Source organism: Manis javanica, chromosome 5 (assembly GCF_040802235.1).
Source record: "Manis javanica isolate MJ-LG chromosome 5, MJ_LKY, whole genome shotgun sequence".
Classification (NCBI taxonomy): Eukaryota; Metazoa; Chordata; class Mammalia; order Pholidota; family Manidae; genus Manis; species Manis javanica.
Genome location: NC_133160.1, coordinates 168,954,781 through 168,978,567, shown reverse-complemented (window position 1 = coordinate 168,978,567; position 23,787 = coordinate 168,954,781). Strand labels below are relative to the sequence as shown.

At 51.1% G+C, this 23,787-nt stretch overlaps 1 protein-coding gene across 1 annotated transcript in view; it reads left to right on the top strand.

The window, feature by feature from the left end:
- Window positions 1-23,787, top strand: part of C5H4orf50 (chromosome 5 C4orf50 homolog) — a 125,010-nt gene that overhangs the window by 13,812 nt on the left and 87,411 nt on the right. The window contains exons 5-9 of the mRNA XM_037027249.2: window positions 10,126-10,255; window positions 11,293-11,420; window positions 12,955-15,006; window positions 19,940-20,113; window positions 23,581-23,637. Coding sequence (XP_036883144.2) covers window positions 10,126-10,255; window positions 11,293-11,420; window positions 12,955-15,006; window positions 19,940-20,113; window positions 23,581-23,637 — 2,541 coding nt within the window. The remainder of the gene's footprint in view (window positions 1-10,125; window positions 10,256-11,292; window positions 11,421-12,954; window positions 15,007-19,939; window positions 20,114-23,580; window positions 23,638-23,787) is intronic.

Below are 23,787 nucleotides of genomic sequence, written 5' to 3'. Positions count from 1 at the left end.
CCGCACCCTCCCTCCCCACCTGGGCCCCTGCTCATCCACTTCACTTGCACACCCAGCCATCCGCTTGTCCACCCGTGCTCCCTCCCCTCCTTCCCCACCATCTGCTTGTCCGTCTCTCCAGGCAGCCAGTCAGCTACTCTCTGTCCCTCACATGTGTTCCCTCCAGACCGTCCATCTATCCGACATTCCATGGGTTCCTGCCGTGTGCCCAGCCCTGTCTAGGGGAGCTCCTTGGTGTGCAGTGCATGTCACTGCCACGTGCTGGGGCCGTTTCCCTGCTCCACGCCCTCCCTGTGGAAAGCAGTCAACCCCTTTTCCTCCTTCCCATCTCCAAAGGTGATGGCGGTTCGCTGCACGGCAGTTCCTCACATGGTCTTCATTTCTCCTTCCTTAGACTGTGAGCCCCTTGAGGGCAAGGCCCGGGTCTGATGGGTCTTTGCAGCCATGCCTGGCAGCAGTGCACAGGAGGCCCGCAGGACTGGGCAGTGGAAAGCACATAGGGTTGGATCCCTTGCTGGTTCTCCTGTTTACTAGCTATGTGAGCCTGGGCACGTTTCTTAAGCTCCAGAAGCAAGGGCAGACTGGGTGTTTATTTATTCACTTGACTGACAGAATAATAAAAATTTGCATTTAATATATTCCTGCCATGTGCTTGGCCCCCAGCGGGGTCCTTTCAAAGCTGTTGTTCCATCTAATGCTCATGCAGACTGTGACGCGGGTACTCCTGATACCCCACACCATGATGGGGAGGCTGAGGTTCAGGGAGGTGGTGCCCTGGCCTGCTGTCACACAGCTAGCAAGAGGCCGAACTGGAATTTGATCCAGATTTGATGGGCTTCCAAAGTACCCTGTTCTCCTGCACCAGGCTGCCTCCCCGGAAAGAGCGCGTTAACTCAGCTCCCCTCCAAAAGCTAGGCATCCCTGCTTCTCTCCCCTGGGTCAGTTGGCACTTAAGGGAAAATGAGAGCCACCTTACCCAAAGGGGACTGCTCATTCAAAAAAATCAAATTTGTCTTTGGATTCAGACAATCTATTTTAAATTAAATGGAACTTTAAACTATCTCCATTTTCTTAGGATAGTGAAGTTTATCCTGCCAAGATCATTTTAGTGCTGAGTTTGTCTGTGGTCATATTTTGTCTGTCTGTCTACTCTGTCATCTGCCTGTTGTTGCTAATCTGCTGCCCTGTTCTTTCTCCATTGTGTCCATCCGATAAAAGGAAAACAGTGAGTGTTTAATATTGGCAACATGTAATTTTGGAAAATAAATCATGTGTAGATGGAAATTGTCATTCAGAATTCTTTCTGTAATTTTCCTAAAAGTAAGACTGAAATTTCAGGCTGTGGCTTAAGACTTTATTCTCCCCATCTCGCAGTCTCTCCATACACTGCGACTCATTCTTTCTTCTAAGGAAAAGCTGAACTCTAAGGGACTCCTGCTAACATTTTGGATGTTCCATGTTCTCTCATGTACTCCATAGAACTGCCTGTGAGCCAGGGGCTGTTATCCCACCGAGTAGCTGGGATAGCCGAGACCCGGGACGTTAAGGGACTTGGCCACAGGCACCCAGCTACAAAGTACTGGGGCCAGCACGGGGACATGGGCCAGATCAGAGCTGGGACTGCAAGCTGCTGCTGTTGCCTTGAGACCCTGGGGCCAGAGTTTGTTCCTGAGCATCTGGGGCCGTGTTGGTGGCTGGATTCAGGAGTTGGTGGGCCACCAGTTTGCAAGCCCCCCACGATGCATCTGTGACCTTGGTGTTTCACACTCGCTGTTTATAGGTCCCAGTGCTCTGGGGACTGCATCTCACATGGGGCTCATGCTCTTGAGATTTTGCTGGAGATGCTGTGCACTGTCAAAAGCCTCTTGAAAATTCCCTAAATTGCCCATCAGTCATGGTCCCCAGCCAGCCCTCCTCTAACGTTAGGAGAAGCCAGGCCCTTGTCAGCAGAGGAAGTTGGGGCTGCTGTTTAGGAACCTGTGGAAGAGAAAAGTGGGTCCCTCAGCATCGGAGCCTCTCGCGGGGTCGGAGCCAGTGCAGGTGAGATGCTTATGCATGAGAGGCAGGGGGGACCCCAAGCGGACGCCAGTGCGCCTCTGCCTCTTACCCACCGTGATGCCTCTGGGCAGGTTACTAGACCTTTCTGTGCCTCAGTGTTCCCAGGTATGAAACGGGAATGATACTGAGACTGGCTTTCTAGGGTGATTATGAGGATGAAAAGGAAGGTATGGGGAAGGCTCTTAGTGCCACACCCCGTACATCGTGAGTGACCTGTCACATCTGGCTTCTGTCCCCATCACCAGTGCCATCTGCCTGGGCTTGTGGTCGTCTGGTGGGATGTCGGGTGGGATCACCCGCTCTGCCTACACCCTAGTTCCTCTCTTGCTTGGCCTTTTGCTTGTCCAGGGCTTCTCCTGGACTGGAGTAGGTTAAGTGTGTGATCGTGATTCATCACCGTGATCTGTGGGGGCTGCCTGGGCTGAAAGGCCGGGAGTGCACGGGGCCTGTGGTCACCAGCTCCTCCACTGCAGGGGCCCCCTGGAGAGGGCTGTCTCCAGTGTGGTTCTCCTGGTGAGCGTCGGAGAACCTGTGTTGGGAGGTGCGGGTCAGCTTGCAGGAGGGGTGAGGTGGGTGAGGCTCCCTCCCTGTCAGGAGACCCGGGGAGGGAAGGAGACTGGCCTTCATCCTTGGAGCTGGGCCCTCTTATATTCATAACAAGTACATAAGACCTGCCACCAGGCTGATGTTCTGCCTGCTTCATAGACGGGGAAGTGGGGACCCAGGGCCACGCAGCTCAGGAGCCAGGGGGTTTAATCCCAACCCCTGCTGTTCCTTCACGTCCAGCCAGCCTCTGGGTTGGGAATTTCCCAGGCAGTTTCTGTTTTTCATGCCTCTGCATGCAGACCCCCAGTGGTAGATTGGAATGGCCCTGCAGCTATCCTGAACTTGGGCTGCTGGGCTTCTGAGACCACCATGAGGCAGGAAGTGACACAGAAGGTAGGAGGGATGCAGAAATGACACAGAACACTGAGCAGCCAGGGCCTTGTCCAAGGGAGGCGAGCAGGAGGCCCCAGCCAGCCTGGAGGCCCCAGGAGACCATGTGCAATTGTGGCCTGCCAGGTGCACCCGCCTGGCTGGAGCTCAGGGGCAGGGAAGGGCCCCATCACCCTGATTGCTCCTGGAGGAAGTGCTCCTGGGAGTGTCAGCGCCCTAGAGCTGCTGAGGCGGAGCCCGAGGAACTGAGTGCCTTACAGCAACAGACATTTAGAACTCCAACGCCAACGAGTCAGCAGGGTGTGCTCCCTCCGAGGCCTCTTCCGGCCTCTAGGGCTGCAGAGGTGACCCGGCTCCTGGCCCCAGCACCCCAGTCTCCGCCTCCGTCCTCACTCGGCCTCCTCCCTGTGTGCCTGTGTCACTTCTCAGGACAGGTTGTACTGAATTAGGGCCCCTCCACCCCAGTATCAGCTCATCTTAACTTACAACTGCAAAGACCGTGTTTCCGAAAAAGGCCCCATTCACAGGTACAGGGGGGATCGGAGGTAGGACCTGAACATGACTTAGGAGACAAATGTTATGTGGCAGGTGACAGCTCAGGCCTCCCCCCCACCTCCTTCAGGTGGTGTTCCCTCTTCTGGTCCTCCAGAGGTCCCCAGGCTTCCCTTCTCAGGGCCCTGTGGGTGCACTGTCACCACCCAGGACTGGGGTGGGGAGTGCACGGGGTGAGCCGCGGAGACAGCGCTCGGGGGAGCCAGGGTGCCTTGGCCTGCTTCAGCCGTCACCCCCTAAGGACCCACGTGCAGGGTGGTCGTCCTGGCAACAAGCACATGAAACCGTTTCTGGATCCACGTTACCCTCTTGGGGTCGTGCGAACGCAAGCCCCTTCCCAAGAGCAGCCTGTGTGACTGTGCACCCCCTACCCTGCCCTACTTGCTCCTTCACTTCTTTCTTCTTTCCAACAAAAGCAGACCCTTTCAGGACAGCACTGCCCTCTTGATCTTTTGTTACATCCTCTGTTCTGCACAGCACTTGGCACATGGAGGAGCTTGGTAAACATTTACCAAGTGCTTCCCCAAGGAGGAGGGAGGGAGGTGCACCCTATTCTCAGTTACTGGAGCCCCGTGGCTGCGGGCAGGCCCCTGTGAGGCTGAGAATCAGAGGAGCTGCGTTCTGGCCCATGGTTGACACTGTGAGCTCTGGACGGCTTTAGTGCCTGTGGATCCTGCTGGGCCCCAGAGTAGCAGAGCTTGCTATCTACCAAGAGCCCTGTAAAGATGGAACATCGGTTGGGTAACATTTCCAGCATAAGCATCATTGGGCGCTCACCCAATGGGCTTCTAGCAATCTGAAACGGAGCCCTGTGAGAACCCAGGCTGGGAGAGGTCCCGCGAGGAGAGAGCTTGCTTCCGCTGTGTCTGCTTGATCGTGGCTTGTGTGTTTCTTGCATCACATGCTCTGACTTGCAGGGGAGGTAGGCTCTCATCCCACTTGCTGAAGATCCCTCCCAGGGGCACTCAGCCCTGCAGGGAGCAGTTTCCTGTTAAGGCCAGACAATAATGGTTCCCCCAGGAGGAGACACGTACAGCTCAGAGGTTCCCCCACCTCGGGGGGCCAGTGCCTGGCTCTACTTCTTGGGACCCTGTAAGCTTTTTGAGTCATTTCATGTCTTTGTCTCCATTTCCTTATCGATCAAATGGGGACCTAGGCACTGAGTGAGTTTCCTGGGGCTGCTTGGCAAAGGACCACACACAAGGTGGGCCACGAGGGCAGGGCGGGGGGTGCACAGGTCATCCCTCTGGGCATGTCTGCCTCTGTGTCCAAACGGTCCCTTTTTAGAAGGACACCAGCTCTACTGGATTGAGGCCTATCCTAGCTAGTCACCTCTGTGGAGACTGTATGTCCAAACCAGGTCACCTTCTGAGGTCCTGGAATCCAGAAGCTCAGCTCCTGAAGTTTGGGGGAACACAATTCAGCCCATAACAAGACCCCCTCTGGATCAGCTGTTCTGAGGCCCCACGAGAGGGTAAAACGTCAGGTCCAGTTCCCTGACGGTGGGCGACACGGGCTACTTCAGCTTCTTGTGTGGATGTGGACCATCCCCTAGGTGTATGGGGGCATCTTTGTGCACTTCCCCCGCCCTCTATCTGTTGTTGACATGTTTAGTCCCTTAGTGACCTTCAGAGGGAGGCACTCTTTTGTCCCCATTTTACAGATGAGGAAGTGGAGATTCCGAGAGGTTCATAACCTGCCCAGGGTCACATGGGTATTCAGTGTTGGGCCAGGATCTGTGCCCCATGGGCTGATCCCATAAGTGTGCTGCAAGCACCATGCTTTGCTTCTCCTATAAATGCTGGTCAGTGGGTCAGTGATCAGTATTCTGTGGGTGCCCACTTGGTGCCTAACTCCATGAACCTGAGTTGCATCCAGGGGCAGGGAAGTGCATGAGAAACCCCTGCCTCATGTGGTGACAAGCACCTGCATAGAGGGGTGGGGACAGAGGATGGTGAGAGGAGGGGTCCAATAGCCTGTGGGTCACTGCTGGGGCCCTGGTGCTAGGAATGGGCCTGGACCCAGGGCCGTGGGGTGTGGCAGGGGCTGCCAGGCTCTGTGCTACTCTCAGAGCACCTGACAGCCCTGTCTTGGGCCACCTTGAGAGGAGGACATCCTCCTGAGAAGGCCCCTGGGAAGATGTGACATGCCAGCCAGTCACCAGCTCTCAGACAGTGTAGCCCGAGATTTTAGAATGTAAATACTAGAACCTATTGATAAGCAAACTGCAAAGCCAGACATTGCTCCTCAGTGTCTTGGTCTGGAGTTGTGTCAACCTCAGTGGCCCATGGCCATGGCTGTGTACCTAGGAAGTCATAGGCAGGGTTTTGAGAGCATCGCACACGTGTGCGACTTCCCAAAGTGACAGTGCATTTTGGAAGGGGCCGGGACCCAGGGAGGTAGGAGCCAGGGAACTGAGGCAACCCCAGATCATCTCCCTTTACAAATTCCCTGACTCTCATCACCTGTGAGCAAGTTCAAATTCCTGCCCACAGTTTTGGAGGCCCCCGCTGCTCTGGGCTGGGATCCTTCTCCAGCCCCACTGCCCACTCCTTCCCCTGACCCTGTCCCAGCTTCACTGAGCTTCTGCAGGCTCCTCATGAATGTGCCGGGCTCTTCCTCCCTGCCTGCCTTCCACGCATCTAGAAACTTCTAGCGCCCTTTCCCCTCAATGGCGGGGTAAACCTCTGCTACTTTCTCTCAGTTCAGTACTGCCCTCAAGGCTTCCCTGACCTTCTCCCTTAGCGACATGACCCATACCTGGAAGCTCTGACTCCTGCTGGGCTGGGCCTGAAGCCCATCCCCACAGCTGTGTGTTCCTCATCACTACCAGCTGGCACTGATTCCGCCCCACATACCAGCCCCTGGCCATGGGCTGTGAAATTGAAAACCTAGCAAAGGCTGAGCCCTGGGGAAGTGTGCATCAGATAGAAAGTCATGAGCGACTGTTAGGGCGCCCCCACCCAGACGGGCCTGTTGGTTTTATCTGATGGGCTCTGGGCGTCATGGTGTGAATTATGGTGAGAGTAATCACTGTGAGAAGATATTTTATTTACATCATATTTACAAAGTGCTTTCCCAGACAGGATCTCATCAATGCTGGGCGGTAGTCGGGCAGGGATCAGTGTCCTTGTTCCCAGTCCCACAGCCCAGAAGACAGGCCTTGCCTGGGATCTCAACTTTTATAGTTTCTAGAGCAAGTCATTGGAGTCCAGGTCCCTGAAGACACGGACCATTCCAAGGACAAACCCCAACTGGGAAGGCGTTTGGGGAGGGGGTTCTGCTCAGGGTCCTGGGTGAAAGGAAATCTGAAAGGACTGTGATTTGTAAGATAAGCAAGGCATACCGGCGGATGCATGTGAATGTTCTTTAGCAAGTGGGCACTGGGCACCTGCCACAGCCCAGGCCCTGTGCCAGGCACTGGGCTGGACAGGTGACCCTGGTCTTTGAAAGCTCACAGGCGAGACAGACACAGGTGTGGACAGTGGTGATTCGGGCTGCAGACTGCTAAGGCAGGGGACAGCCTAGGGCTCACGCAGGGAGATGGAAAGTCACACTTGTAAAAATATCAGTGTCAGGCTGTCATCCCAGAGCTGAGATCATGTTCCACATTGACAGCAGTATCAGGAATACTGGACGCTCTGCCAGCCTCTCCGCTCTGCTGTGTGAGTAGAGCGACCCCCAGTGGCAGTTACAAGAATCTCTTCTTGTTCAGCGAGTTCCAGGCAGCTCACGGCTTGCATGTATGCAGAAGTATACATGACACATTTGTTTGTTACTCACTCCAGCAGCAAACAAGGGCTTTAGAACACAGTGCCAATAATGTCAAAAAATGAAACATAGGCAAAAGTCATGAATACACAAATAATATAAAAGGAATACAAATAGCCAGTGGTCTTACACAGAAAGGTCAGCCCTACTAGTTATAAGATAAATACAAATGTGCAAAACCTCAATATTCAATTTTATTCTGAATATTTGTCAAATATTAAAAGTACCTTGGCACTGCTGAGAGTTGGTAAAAATTGGAAACAGCCTAAATGTCCAATAAAAAGGAACTGATTTGGTAAATGAAGGCATTCTTCATGTTAGAGATAATTGGACAACCGTTAAATACCAAAGTGCAGAAGAACTTGGAGAGAAATAATCCTCTCATAATATCAAAGGATAAAAATGAATGAAGCAAAAATCGACATTTTATAAAAACACACTTTTGAAAGAATTTAAATGTCTATGTATAGAAAAAGCTTGGAAGGGTAAATTCTAACATATTCATCACATTTGTGCCTGGGTATCACTGTATTCCTCACTTTCTTCTTTTGGCCTGTCTTTCAAAATAAATTACATGTTAAAGCTAAAGCCATATAAAGTTACAGGCAAATGCTCCCATGAGTGTTGAAAAGAATGAAGGTTGGCAAAACTGAGCAGAGAGGTGCAGGAAGGGAGAGAAAGCTCGGGTCAACTTGGTAGCTCTGGGCTGTAGTCCTGCTCTCCCACTGTGTGTGCTGTGTGATCTTAGACAAGTCACTCTCCCTCTCTGAGTACTGATTTCATCATTTGCGAAAGAAGCCGGGGGTGGGGGTGTCACATCATCTCCTAAGATGTCCCTCACTGGATCTTACATCCTCGAGGCAGCAGTCTGTGTGTGTTTTATCTGTGGCTGTGTCCCCAGCTCCAGAGCAGGGCCTGCCACATAGTAGGTGCTCAAGAAGGATTTGTTGAACTGAAGTCAACTTGGGTATTGGAGCAAAATCCAAACAGAAATAACAGTGCAACCATGGTGCCCTTCGACACGCCTTTCTCTGTCCCTTTCTCGTCCTCACCCCTCTCCCCTGCCTGTCTCACTTCATTGAATTTCTATCTCCTCCTTTCTCCATCCTATCCCTTCTTTTTCCTTCTCATTTACTTTCTCTCTCTTTGGCTTTCTCTTTCTCCTTCATTCCCTCTTCTCTGCCTCGTTCCAACAGTGATTTTACAATGCTGACAAAAATGTTAGTTCTGATCCAGTGGGAGGCAAACAAATAAAAACAAGAGGGAGCCCAGGAGCGGCAAGCAGGAGGCCTGGCGCGGGCCAGGCCGGAGCGGGTGCCGGGGCCCTTGGCTCACTCGTTCGGGCAGAGGCCCTGCCTCAGACCTGTTAAAAGCTTCTGGGTGATTCGCAGGTTGGCCAGGGTTGAGATGCCTGGTCTATAAGGAGAACTGGACGTGACACAGACCATCACGCGGATAACTGCAGGGTCAAAACTTGGAGGGGAGGTGCTGGTGCTTGAAGAGGGAATGGGTTTAATCTGGGGGAGGTCAGCCGAGGCCTCCTTAAGATCTGGCCTTTAAGCCCAGCCCAGTGGGGAGCAGGTTGGCAGGCAGAGATGTGCGGGCAGCAGGCATCCCAGAGTCTTCTCAGGGGACGGGCCAGCCGGGCGGGAGGAACAGCACATGCGGAGGTGCGGAGGCTGGTGAGAACCAGGGTGGGGAGGGGGCAGAGAGGCCGCTCTGAGTGGAAGTCAGGGTTAGGAGGGTTGGCGGCACCCTGACAGCCCGTGGGCAGCGCATGGTGCCTTATTTCAGCATTTGAACTGATCCTGTAGCCTGTGGGGAGCAGGGCGGGAGGGGTGACAGGAGGCCCAGCACTGATGCAGGGGTCAGCTGAGAGCAGAACTGAGGACCTGGGGACAGGTGAGGAGGGTACGGGCATTTCCTGGTCATTCCCCCCTTACCTGTCTGTCCGTGGGAGCCTGGGAAGTGTTTGCTGAGTAAATGCACTAGTAAATCTGAAACGCCCGCCTTCCTGCAGGTCTGTCTGTCCATCCAATCATCAAACACGTATTAAGCACCTAGTGTGTGCCAGGCTAAGGTGAGGGTGCAGACCGAGTGAAGGCAAATTTCCTTCCTGAAGGACCTCATGGTCTGGGGGAGGTGGGTGGGTATGCACTCAGCAACCTTTAGAGCCTGGTACAAGTAGCCCAGGGGGCAGAGGGAACCTGGGTGGGTTAGAGCTGGGCTTAGCCACCAGCCCCGCCTCCACCACAGTGGCAGCAATGAAGGTCTGCCTTTCAATAGGGCTCGGCAGGGAGGGAAGGCACCGACTTGGGGGTGCTCCTCCAAGTACAGCTGGCGTGCCTTTTGGGGTGCGGCTGAGGGGAAGGAGCACTGTCCAAAGACATCTGGCTGTTTGGGACTTGTTGACAGTTGAGGAACAGGACCACCTGGAGCCCCTGGGCAGGCACGCACCTCCGCTGGTGGGACACAGAGGGAACTTCTGTGCAGGAAGCAGAGGGGCCTGGGAGCCTTCACGCCACTTTCCTACTGGGAGTAGGAAGCTCAGTGGCCCCCTGGCTGGACAGACAGCCTCCTTGGAGAAGTGACTGCTGCCCTTCATTGTCTAGTGCATGGGAACAGTTTACCTGCAGGACCCAGAGGGCCATTTGGCCAGGCCAAGCCATGTGTCATCTGCTCTCCTCACCCAGGGAGGGGACCCAACTCCCTCCTGGGGTCACTGGGAGGGACCTGGGAGGACCAGCTTGGAGGGCGCACCCCAGCCAGGCGCACATAGCTCTCCTGACTTCTTGTATTTTCTTCAAGGATGCCCTGAGCCGTGTTCAGGACGAACCGCTGCCCCCACCCAGTGACGAGGCACTGACTGCCTGTAGAAGCCGAGGCTGGCGGACCTGCCTCCTCTCCGATGGTGGCCCTGGGCCGAGGGGCTCAGCAGGTGTGTGGGGCATGGGTGCCCGCATGGACACACGCCAGTGAGCTAGCATGCCTGCGACACCCTCATGATGCAGGGTGTGGTTGCTTCTGCTCTACAGGTGGGAAGGGAGGCTCAGAGAGGTAGTGTTGCTTGCTTGTGCCACACAGCTGGTAAAGGTGAGATCAGAGTCCGTGAGCCCATGAGAAGGTCCTTGACTTAGGCTCACTCCTGCAGCCTTAGAAGGTGACACATGCCAGCATGGGGCAGCAGGTGTCTCTCGGGGAGTTGCCTTTGCAGAAGACCATATAATGACCAGGAGCAAGTCTATCCCAGTGACATCGCAGGTATAGACAGGTTTGAGGTCTGGTAGCTACTGGGGATTAGAAGCCCCTTGTCCTAACTTGTCCCTAATGGGGACCAATGTCTCTTATCACACTGCTGGAAATGGCTTTGAGTGTCCCTGCTGCCAGAGCCACTGCACTCAGGGACCCCCAAAGCCACAGCATCCCCCTGGGTGTCTGTGGTTTACTTACAGTCCTTTGAAGCCAAAAGCAGTTCATGGGTGAGGGGGCCATCGAGAGCCCACGGTGCTGCTGGCTGGCAAGGCTGACATCCCCTGTCCCATTTCTGAGGAGCAGAGCTGACAGTTCAAGCAAGGTCAAAGCTGTCCTGGAGAAGGAGGAGGGGCCTGGGTGGTGGGGAGGCCCCTTCATCCTAGTGCTGACTGTGTGGGGATTGGGGGCAGCAGTCACAACTCCATGCAGCCCTCCAGGTGCCAGGCTGAGGGGGTGTGGAGGGCAATGCCCCCTGTGTGGGCTCGGCGGTTGGTGGGGGCGGCTTCCGGGCCCAGTTCTCCTGCTCCTCAGTGAATGGTCGTTTCCTGCCTCTGAGCCTCAGCCCCCTCACCTGGCGACAATGGTGATCTCCGGGTGCCTGCAGGACTCCAGGGCCCTGGGTCGGAGAGAAGGGCCGGCTCGTCCTGTGGCTCAGCTGCAAGGGGCAGTCCCGAGGCCACTCCCGGGAAGGCCTTCCTAACCCTGGGCCCTGTTGATCCCCAGGCCAGTCCTCCGAGGGGCCCGGCACCCAAGGCTGTGCTGGGGCTGGACAGGCCCCCTCTGTTTCGCCGCCAGGCCTGGAGGCCACAGATGCGCTCCTGAAAGACCTTACAGGATCTGCCTGTGGACAGGTGAGGCCAGATGCTTTCTGCACGCCCAGGGCGCCAGCTGGGTCCAATCAGCCCTACTATGTGCACGTGCAGTGTGGCCACCACACGGGAGGTAGGAGAGCAGGGTAAAGAGGCTCTAGGTTTAGAAGACCATTATGGAAGTAACAAGGGAAGATGTGAGGAGATGGGCTGGAATGCGGAGGCCTGGCGGGGAGCGGGCAGGAGGGGCACCCAACTGTGGGCCCGGGCCCGGCTGCCATGCAGCAGACTCAATCTCCTTGGCCCCTCTGACCACCTGTGTGACAGCGGCCTGACCCCTGTTCTGGAGAGGAGGCTGTGCTTTCCCAGGGCCACACAGCCCTGGAGACAGACCCGGAGCTGCTGTCTCTGCAGCCCACACTCTGCAGCATGTGTCCCCTAGGGGTCAGGAGCCTGGTTCCAACTCACTCAGTGGCTTGCTCAGCTTCTGCTCCCTGTCATGAAAGAACAAACGTGTGTGTGGCCCAGTGCTAAGGCCCGCTGGCCCTGATGTGGCTCTAAACAGAACGGGACTTGACTGGCTCCTGCATTCCTTCATGCCCAGCTCTGAGGCCCTGTGTTGGATGCGTGCCGCCTGCAGAGCAAGGAGAGAACTGAGGGCTGTCTCTGGGGCAGGGAGAGCCCGTGGGCAGCCGGACCCCCGCGGAGTGGCTGAGTTGGACAGGGAGACCTGCCTGGCGGAGAACAGCCAGTGGGGCCTGGGGTGGAGTGGGGCAGGGGTGGGCCATGGTCATGTGGGAGCCCAAGGGCTCTCAGTGGGCCTGGGTGAAGCCCGCTCTCACCCCCAGGCCTCCTTTCCTCCCAGAAGGGCCAGGCTCCAGTCCAGCCTGGGTCTATTCTGCGAGCTGGGCCAGTCCCTGGCTCTGGATAAATGCACTGAACAAGTGAATATAGACATGTATTCAAGAATATCTATGAAACACATCCTGTGTGCCAGGCACTGTTCTAGGCCCAGGGTCCCTGCCCTGGGGGAGCAGTGCTGTCCACTAGAGCCTTCTGTGAGGCTGGAGATGTTCTATCCCTGTGCATCCAAAGAGTGGCCATGGACCACACATGGCTTCGGAGCTCTCAAAATGTGGCTGCTGAGGCTGCAGAGCTGAACGTTCACTTTTATTTAATTGTTTTACATTTGAAAAGCCCCCTTGTGGCCTGTGGTCACTGAATTGACAGTGCAGGCTCTTCCCGGGGGTGTTAGACAACACACGTAGCTACACAGGAAAACGGGAGGGAAAGGTGGTAAATGGACAGAGTGGTGGCCAGGCTCAGTAGTCCGTTTGGGGAAGGCATGTCTGCGCTGAGATGTGAATGAAGCAGGAGAGGGGGCCCAGGGGAGGGAGTTCTGGGCTGCGGGCAGAGCAGGTGCAGGGCCCTGGGTGGTAACAGGCCCGGCTGTTAGGATGCCTATGTGGCTGGGCAAGGATGTGCCGAGCATGTCAGGACCCGAGGTCAGAGAGGTGGGGAGGGGAGGATGGAGGTTGGGGTTGCCTCACACGTCACTCTCCTTTCCCATCCCCAGCTTACAACGGCTGTACCCAGCGCGAATGAGCAGACCCTTCTCCTCACCTGCCACTGCCCCCCAGGGCAGCACGTGGGCAGCCCCCTCCTCCCCACGGACCTGGCCTGGATTTCGGAGCAGAGGCCCGCAGCCACCCCGGCCCCAGAGTCCTTTCTCCTGGTTCAGACATCCGCACTCCCTCCCTGGGGGCAGGCCGGGGACCTGGTTCCCCAGCGGCCAGTGCTGCAGCTCTGGGAGGCTTTCCCAGCAGACCTCCAGACCCAGCAGGTCCTGGGTGCCCAGCCCCTGCCTGCTTGCGAAGCCGCAGGGCAGCTCTGCCAGCACCATTGCCATGCAAGGTGCCATGAGGCCTCCCTCTGCCAGGAGTCCCCACAGATTCCAAGTCACCCATTTCCCAGGAGGTGGCCTGAGGATCCTAAAGACCCACGGAGGGAGGGCAGAGGGGCCCCAGGGCAGAGAACTGGGGAGAGGAGGCTGAGGAGGACTTGGGGCAGTGAGGGGGAAGCGCGCGGTGGCCAGTGCCCACCAAGTGAGGACGGCCGAGAGAACCTGGGCTGGGAGGGCGGTGCTGGGGCTCCAGAGAGCCCTGCCTGCTGCCCTTGGCCCTTAGCGGAAGACAAAGATTTGCCCCTGTCTCCCAGACTCTCCTTGTCACCCCAGGGGGCCAGCCCCACCAGCAGCCCATGGGCTCTGAGCAGACGACCTGACAGGTCTGAGCTCAAAATAGACAAATTTGCAAAGAAGGTGGAGGCCTGTTTCCAGCAACTGTCTGTCCTGAAGCCTGGGAGTGGCAGTCATCAACTGAAGGCTTCCACGCTGGCAGGAGAGGACGGGAGCTTTGCTTGGAAGTGGCACAGCTGCCAAGAGAATGCTTATTCTCCACAGGCCTTGGCAAATCTGGGTTTGAATATTTGTTTTGCTATGGAAGGAAAAGCCAAGGAGAGCGGCGAAGATGTCAGGCCACGAGAGACTGAGGCCCTGGGGACCCGGGATGTTCTTCCTGGGATGGCGCCTGGTTTGGACAATGAGAGTCCGGGCCCAGAGCAGCCCTCTGAGCTGGGTCAGGACTGGCTCTCCCAGCAGCTGAGAGCCCTTGAGAGACTGAGGAGAGAGTTTCATCAGCTCGTTTCTGAACTGAAGAAAGAGAGAAGCGAAGTCTTACACGACAATGCTGAACTTCAGGGAGACCGAGAGAGGTGCCATAAAAAGCTGTGTGGCCTTGAAAAAGAGAGGGAGAGAAATGTGAAAAAAATATCTGTGCTTGAACACGATAACTGTGTCCTGGTGGGAAACATGGCTCACTTAAAGGGGGAGCTGGACCGATATTTGCAGGTCATTTCTGACCTTGAAGACTGCAATAGGAAAAGTTACAGCAAAATTTCTGAGCTCGAAGAGGAAAATGAAAAACTGAAGGGGCGTCTAGGCCAGGTCCAGAAAGCCATGTCTGAGAGCGTCAGGCAGTCCAGAGGCATGGTGAAGCGTGTCACGCTGGAGGACTGGGAGCTCCAGGGGCTGATTTCAGAGCTTGGGGTCAGTTACAAAGAGCTGATAAAGGATGTAGTGCTGGGCATAGAAGACATGACCCAGGCCTTAAGTGGGGAGAATGAACACCTTCTCCACAGAATCCGGGTCCTGGAGGAGACAGTGGCATTGGGGATGAGTGGGGACAAGGGACTTCTGGTGAGAGCAAAGGAGGTCCTCCAGGGAGAGAGCAAGGTGGAGGGGGGCAGGGTGAACTCTGTCGAAAGGGGGGTGCAGGTGACTCAGCTTTCAGGGCAACTGACTGCAAGAGACCACGGGCCGCCCTTGGAGGACACATCTGGGCTGGCTGGAGGGTCGGGGGGATCTTCCTTGGGCACAGAGAATTCCAGGTGCCATGGCCCTCCTACTTGTCCATCAGTGGTCTGGGGAAATGCTGATGCACCAGGCACCCTGAAAGGAAACATCAGTGAAATGGGAGTAAAAGAAGCACGTTTGGAAAAAGCAGAGAAAAGCCCATGGTGTTCTGCAGACTGCAGGCGAGCTCTGAGGTCCCCGAGCAGTGGCCCCCAGGTAGGTTCTCTTCATGCTGCTTAGTCATCACACTGCTCACTTCTAGAGTGCTGGCCACCTGGGGAATCTCCAGCAGCTCTGGGAGGGAGGTGCCGTCATCATCCCCATCCTTTACCAGATGGGAAACTGCAAGCTCAGAGAGATTAAGTGACTTGCCCAAAGTCACACAGCAGGGAGGAGTGGAGCTGGGACTCTCACCGGGGCGGTCTGGCTCCAAGAGTCTCTGTGCTTACCTGGGACATAAGGCATAAGCCCACCCCTGTATTTATGCTATTCAACTGGTGTCCAGTGGAACTTGGAGGGGGTGTGTACACTTTAAGAAAAGAGCTTCTATTTTCAGATAGAGGAGTTTTTCAAGTAGCCCAAGTCCTAATTCTGCACATTGGGTCTTTAATTTTTTTTTATTATAAAGTATAATTGACATGTAACATTTGCAAGGTGTAAAGTGTGCTGATTTGATACATCATGTCTTACAATATGATCACCACCACAGCTTTAGCTAACCCCTCTATCACTCCGCGCTTTGGGTCTTACATCGTGGGGAAGAGTCGTGGGCTTCAGGACTCCATCAGAGCTCAAACCAGCTCTGTGCCTGCTCCGTCTGCGACTCCGAGCCAAGATGCAGACTTCCCTGAGTCACGGTCCTCCTCTGTGGACAATACCTGACTTCCTGGACTCCTGGGCTGAAGTGGTCATGATCTTCTTACACCACGATGGTCTTGACTGTCTTAGGGTTAGTGTTGAGCCCTTTGTACGCACTCATTCCCTTTCTCAACAATTTTATCAGTCATTTAAAGGATCATCTTGGGGATTCGTGGATTTCTTTATTGTATGTGTGTACTTCATTTCACAGGATTCTGCTTATATCTACATTATTTCCTTTCTTCCACTTTTGGTTTAATTAGCCGCTCTTTTTCCTGCTTCTTCTGTTAAAGAGCCTGCATCATTGATTTTTCAACTGTTCTTTTGTGAGCTATGCATTTAAATCTATGCCTTTCTCTGCAAGCACTATTTTAGCTACATCCCACACATTTTCATATGCTGTACTTTTTATGTCTGTTTAGTTCAAAGTAGTTTCTGATTTCTACTATGACTTCTGAAGAGTTATTTAGAAGTATGTTGCTGAATTTCCAAGCATCTGCAGAATTTTTTTGGTTATATTTTTGTTAATTGATTTCTAGTTTTATTTCACTGTTGTTAGAAAACATACACTATATTATTTTAATCTTTTAAAATTTAAGATGTTTTATGGGCCGTGTTTTATGGTCTATTTTGGTAAATATCCTATGTGCCCTTGTAAAGAATGAATATTCTACAGTTGTTGAGTATTAATTAGACCAAGTTTATGTGCTGTTCTCATAAACTGTATCCTTATTGATGCGTTGTCTATTTTGTCATTCACTCTGATGGCCTTTGAAATCTCCAACTTTGGGTGCACTCTGTGTATTTCTTCTTTTAGTTACATTGGTTTTATTCATATATGTTGAAATTATTTATGATACATGCAGATTTAAGATTATGTATTCCTGCTGAAGTGACTCTTGTATCATGACAAAATGTCTCTCATTATGTGTCATGTTTCTTGCCCTAAAGTTAAGTTTATTTGTCACTGATGTGGCCACATCCATTTTTTTCATTAGTATTTTCATGGTATACAACATATTTTATACCATCCATCTTTTTGCTGTTAGCCTGTATCTTTATGTTTAAAGAGGGTCTTAGAAACGGTATATACAGGTGACCCTCGAGCAACAAGGGTTTGAACTGCGCAGGCCCGCCTAGGTGCACCTATGTGCAAGTGTACTTCAGTATTGTCTTTATTCCTGGGGCTTGGTTTTACTCCCGCAGTGTGGTGCTTGCTTCCCGGCCCGGCCTTCAGTGGGCATCAGCAGGGTTCCCAGGGCATTCAGCAAAGATGCTCCATTTTGGCTTAGCCACAACTCCGCCATCTTTGCAGCAGCGTATGACCTCTGAAATCTTCAGCAACAGCCTCCTAGGTGCTCTCGTCTGCTAGGCCTCAGAGTCATGCATCATGCTACCCAGCTTGCAATTCAGCCAAGGCCCCATGGGCTGTTCCTAGGATTGACCTGTTACTTGTCCCAAACACCACAGCTATCCTAACATCTCTGAACTTGTCTTTAATTCCTCCACCTAGTAGGACCACTGTCTTCAGCTTAGGCACTACTCCTAAATTATGGTTTGGAAAATGTTCCAGAGAGAAATCCAGGGAGAATGCAGAGCTCACCTTAGTGGGTACCTTTTTTCTCAAGGGTTGTAGTTCTGCATCGGCTGCCATTCCATGCCTTCAAAGAAATGCTTTTATGTATTTCCCCCAGATTTTATAGTTGTCCGATCCCAGCTAGTCAGGAGATGGTGAATATTGAGGCTAAGAGTTTCAAGGTCTGAAAAGATCAGTGGATGAAGAACATTCCAACAGACGGAGAAGCAAACGACTGGGCTCTGAGGCAGGAATGAGTCTGGCTTGTTGAAAAATCAGAAAGAATTTTCGGATCCCATTGGACAAGGGTGGAGCATGGCATGAGATGAGCTTGGAGAAGTTGTCATGGGACGGATCTCAGAAGGACTTGCAGGCCTGGTTATGACCATTTCTAAACGTGGCTGTGGGGGGCAGCCATTGGAGGGTTTTAAGCAGGGGAAAAACATGATTCAGTTTCTGCTGTAAAAAGATCATTGTCTGCTGTGGGGGGAGGGTGCAGGTGGGCACAAGGGAACAGTCAAGATGATATTGCAGTTGTATCACCAAAGGAGAGGATTCCAGACAAATCTAGAGTTGGCATCAATGAGAGGTGTTCATGGATAGGAGGCAGAGAGTGAAGAAAACTTTTCCTTTCCATCATCCTAAATCATAAAGCTGATTATGTTCCTATTTGGCTTAAAACCCTCTGTGTCTTGTTGACCACACTTGGTATGAAATGCGCATTCCTTTTGTTGAGTCATAATCCAGCCCCCCGGGGACCTTCAGCTCTTGCTGTGTAGGTCTCCACCCTTCTGCACCCCTACATCCTTGATCTGTCCCTCCACCCCAGCTTTCTGCCGGAAAGGCGGCTCATTTTGGGGTCATCTCCTCTCAGTGCCCCAGGATCCATTCAGTGCAAAGCTGTGCTAAAGCCGCGTCCAGCGATGTCATTTGGTAGCTTGTAGTTGGTGATTTACATGGTGGAAATCAGCCATGGCTACAAATTCGTGTGTCCCTCTTCAAGGGCCTCTGTGTGGTGCGGGCCTGTGATGAGCAGGGCCAGCCCCCACCCACACTTCCATTCTCTTGAGAGCACACTAGATGCTCTCTTAGGAGCCTCGGGACGAAGCCCTTGTCCGAGTCATGGCAGAGCCACCAGACTCCCCAGAAAGGCCATGTTGTTTTGCATGGCTTGGAGCTGGATTTTGCGGAGCCATTCGGAGCACCCATCTGTTCTCAACGGGGCACAGCCGGCGGTTCTCAGGCCCACGCTCTGTGAATTTCTATTAATTAAAAAAGTCACATTCTGCTATCATATTCCTTGCTACTAAGGGGGATACCGAGCCACACTGATGCCGCCCACTCACCCCTCCTCTGTTGCTGCGTCTCCTCTTCCCTCTCCCAACAGAAAATCTAGGGCCCCTCCTCCTACCTTCTCACGCCCAGGTCAGGAGCACGTGGAAGAGATGATCTTTATGGGCCTTAAATTCCCAGGGTGGCGCTTTAAAGGAATAACAGGCCGCCCCACCACGGAGGGAGGGCGCTTGAGAAGTCTCTGAGTTTCTGGCCTCCCACAGATGGAATTTCATTAGTTTTAGCAATGCTGTTTCTGTCAAGAGGCCCCCTCAGCAGTGTGAGCCAAGAGCCTAACGATGCCTGGGCCCCTGACCCAGAACCCCCCCTCTGACGATCTCAGGGAAGGGATCAGAGGCATGTTGAGTGGTCATGTGTCCGGGTCTTTGTCGCAGCCCTCATGACGGCAGCAAAATGTCAGAACCATCATCAGGTCGGATATACTCAGAATGCTACGGATATACTAACAGCCGTGTTTCCAACATTATTTAATGATGTGGAAAAATGTTCACAATGTGGTATTCAGGGAGAAAGGTGAGATAGAAAAGATATATGTGGTATATTAAACACTATGCAGAAAAATATATATAATGTGATTTGTATATATGCCTGCTTGCATGTAGTATGTATATAAGTTACTACAAAAAGTTAGAATCCAGAAAAATTGGGGACAATAGCATCACTACCGCTTAACCACACTCCCACACTGTTATATCAGCCTCTTCTGTCTCACCTGCTCCCTCCCAGAAATCCTCTGTTGATGGCCATTTGAAACCTCATGCTTGACCCAAGAAGAGTGAGAGGCTATTTTGTACTGACTTAAGAGGATTCTTTGGGGAAAATGCACTATCTTCTCTTTTTTATATAAATGTATAAAGCCTTAATGTAATAAGGATCTCATAACTGGATTTGAACATTAAATTTCATTCATCAGACAGTGTTTCAGCATAACGGTGACGGACATCTATGAACACAGACTGAAATGCCATACCATTTAGCATATTTTTGAAAATATATGTGAAAAATATATATGTCTTTGAAAATAATATTCTAGAATGTTAATCTGAGATTCCCTAGACCCTCCCCAACATCTCACCTCAAGAAACGCAGCACAGGCCGCGCACCCTCATATGTGCTCTTGCACAAGGGCAGGGCAGAAAGACCAGAAGAAAATGTGTGGATAACAATGACAATTGTGTTGGGTCATAGGATTTAGACTGATTTCTTTTCCTTTATTTTCAAAAAAATTTTTTTTGGTTTTACTGCAAGGAAAATGTAAGCAGAGAAAATAAATCAAAAAGTAGAACAGGTACTCTTTGTTTGCTAAGGCAAATAACTTGGAAGATAACATAAGAACTGCATTCACATCTCTGATGTCCACAGCTGCAGGACCCGGAGGCCGGGACCCTCGAGGAAGACCTCAGGCTGTGCATCCGGCAGCTCTGTCACCAGATGCTCACCCTGCAGTGCCAGCTCAGAGACCAGGGCTCCCTACACTGGCAGCTACAGGTGGCTCGGGGTGAGGATGCCCACCTGCAGGAAAAGCTCAAGGCCCAGGTAGGCTGAGCCCACACTTCCTTCCCCACCTTTAAACTGCTGTTCCCACCCTCCAGGAAGTTTTGAGAATAGGAAAAAGAGTCAGGTAAGATCTTACTGACCACGACCAGCAGTTTGTTAGTATTGATTAGAACAGTATAGGGAAGGAAAAGAAAGACTTTACTCCCTCCCTTCAGCCAAGCTCTGCTAAATCAAGAAATGATTACATGTACATGGTTTTTCAAAAAGTCAGTTTTTCAAATGTTATGTAAATAAAGGTCTTTCCTTCTGTAGAAGTGAAGTGGGTGTGATTATAAAAGGGTACTAGTGACATCCTTGTAGAGTTAAAACTGTTCAGTATCTGGTGATAAAATGCACAGAACTTGACATTTAAGACACATATGTGCACATGCATGAACACATTCACAAGTAAAACTGGAGACATCTAAGATTGGTGGATTGTATCAATGTCAATATAATTGACATTATACTGTTGTAACATACTATAGTTTTGCACAATGTTCCCATTGATAAAAACTGGGCAAGTGTACAAGGGATCTCTTTCTTCCAACTGCCTATAAATCTATAATTATCTCAATTAAAAGAAAATAGTCCTTCCTCCCCTCAACCCCAGCCCCTTCTGTTCCCCAGTATTTTTTCAACCCTATCTACCCACATTCAGTATTTGTGTGTGTGTGTGTGTGTGTATAAAATCCCACCATACAAAAATATTCTGTATCTTAATTTTATTATTTAATAACAAATCTGGGTGATATTTCCAACACATACAAACTGACCTCACTCTTTAAAAATGTCGTGTATTATTTCTTCACGAAGCCAAACCATAACCTACTTAACCAATTCTTTGTTTATGGAGATCTGAATTGTTTCTGTTACTTTGTTTTACAAATAAGGCTTCAGTGAACATTTCTATACAGCGATCTTGGGATATGTTCCTGTAGCATTTCAAAGGATAGTCTCCTAGCAGAAGAATTCATGGGTCAAGGATATGTAGGTAATTAACTTAGATAATGACAAATAACCCTTCAGAATGGTTGCATCGTTTATACTTCTACCAGGAATAAATGAGTACATGTATTGACTCACAACTTGTTACCCTGAATGATAGCACACTTCACATTTTTTTGACAAGCTGATGGATGAAAAATATACCACCAACATTTTGATGTGTTTCTGACTCTTTCACACACAGTTTTTGTATAATCGAATACACTATACCCTGTGCATGTCTTTTCATTACTTGCCTGTGCAGTAATCTTTTGAGTGAATGTGATTTCCATTCCCCTATTATAGGGTCTATAGTTATTCCTGTTAATTTATATATCACTGTTCATATTTAATAGAGAACTAGGATTATTGATTCAAAGGGTGGGGATATTGTTGATTCTCAATATATTTTGCAAATTTGCTTTCCAAAGTGTTGGCACCCATTTCCAAAGAAGCCAACAATATATGAGAGTGTATTTTTCACTGTGCCCTCAACCAACGTGGGAGGAATTATGCCTTTTATCTCCTGTTTCACATTGACATGTGAAAAATGTGACTGCAGTTACACACGGTAGGCCTCTTTATGGCATCCGATATATCTTCAGGTCTGTTTTTCCACTATTCTTGTTCTTTTTTTTTTCTTTATGCGCTGCAATTTGGACATTTCCTTTTGATCTATCTCCAGTTAAATAGTTCCCCTTAGGGGACTCAAATTTGCTCTTGAAGTCATTATTTTAGTTCTTAATTTCAGTTAGGTATTTTTCAGTCCTCAAATTTCCATCTGGTTCTTTTTTTATAGTTTCCAGTAGTTTTCTGATGAAATCCGTATAATACAATTTTCGAGCCTTGTAATCACGCTTTAAGGTTTGTCTCTGACAGCTCCGTGTAATGTTCCCCCAGCAGGGTCTGAAGGCCCACCTTTTCCACACCTTGCCAACATTTGTGCCTATCTGTCTTTTTTATTGTAACCATCCTAGTGGGGATGAAGTGATACCTCTTTTTGGTTTTGATGTGCATTTCTCAGTGGCTAATGTTGAGCATCTTTTCATGTGCTTATTGTTAATTTGTGTATCTTCTTTGGAGAAATGTCTCTTCAGATCCTTTGTCCATTCTAGATATAGGTCCCTTATTAGATACATGATTTGCAAATAGTTTCTCCCATTCTGTTGTCTTTTCACTTTCTTTTCATTCAGTTTTTAGCTGCCAATTCCCAGGTACAAAATTCATAGCAATCTATTCGTGCTACTTCCTAAACTAAAGCAGTGAGATTTAACCTAATCCTGCAAATATTCCCGAGTGCCTTTCAAATATAAGACAGCTTGCCTGGAGCTGGCATTTTACTCTTTGAGTATTCACAGAAAGGTATGCCAAAATAGACATATATAAATGTTCACTGAAGCCTTGTTTATAAAGCAAAGAAACAGAAACAATAAACTTTTTCATAAACAAAGAATTGATTAAATAAGTTATGTTTCTGCCTCATGATAAAACAGTATGCAAGATTTTAGAAGAATGCAGTTTATATGTGTTAATGTAGAAATAACACCACTATTTTAAATTAAGTGACCCAGAATGTAAAACGTTTCATATAGTAAGAGTTTCCTCTGTGTAGATGCACACATAGGCATTCCGGTCGTGGACACACAGGGCTGGAAGTAGAGTTGGGGTTCAGAAGCGGCTGGGGGAGAGGAAGGAATTTTATTCCTAGAGCTTTCTTGTGCTGCCTGCAGAGGGAGCTAGAGTGAGACTAAGTCAAGTCCTATCTTAGTATCTCTTAGGATTTTGTGGGTCAGCTATTCAGCAGGACTCACCAGGCAATTCTGTTCCACAGAGCATCCACGGCGATCACTCGGTAGTCTTAGCTGGGCCCTGGGCTAGGCTGGAAGGCCCTATGTGGCTTCGCTCACATGCCTGGCACCTCTGCCCCAAATAATAACAATGGCTCACATTCATTGAGTGTTGACTGGATGCCAGACCTTTTTCTGAGCCCTTTACAGTAATCAGATCCCCGAGTCCTTGACACAGCCCTCACCTTTGAGTGGGCACTAGTATTAGTCCTGTTTATGGAGAGAAAACTGAGAGAGAGATGTGACTTGTACAAGGTCACAGTTGTAGTGAGTGGTCGGGCTGGGATCAGAACCCAGGGTGCTGGCTCGGGAGCCCAGAGGTTTGACACTACAGCAGGAGTCCCTGGTGCCTCTGCGTGGGGACTCTGCCCTCCGGGAAGGCTTCCTTACTGCAGGAAGAGGCCACCTAGCTGGCCCTGCTCTCCAGCCTGGCAGAGCTCACTTCCAGAGCTCGGAGCATCCATGCCCCTGATCCTGCCGAGCAGGTTGAGGGGAAAGGTCCCTGCTCCCCACTGAGAACCCCTGTGGGATAGGGGAGACAGGAGCCAACCGCCCTGAGCCCGGCTGACCTGGGGAGGCACGAGCCTTGTAAAAGAGGGCTCAGTGTTACCCAAAACACTGGTTCCCTTTCAGCTCAGTGAACTTCAGAAGGAGCAGCATGGAGCGAATTTGGCCGTGTCTCCTTTGAAGGTGATGTGTGAAATCAGTATGAAATGCCTCTTTCAAGAAAAAGAGGCTTCGTATTTTCCCCTTTGTAGAAGTAGTCCATGTCTGTGGTATAAAAATACTGGAAAGAAGATGAAAGATATTTATTACCCTAAATCCCCATCTGGACCTAGC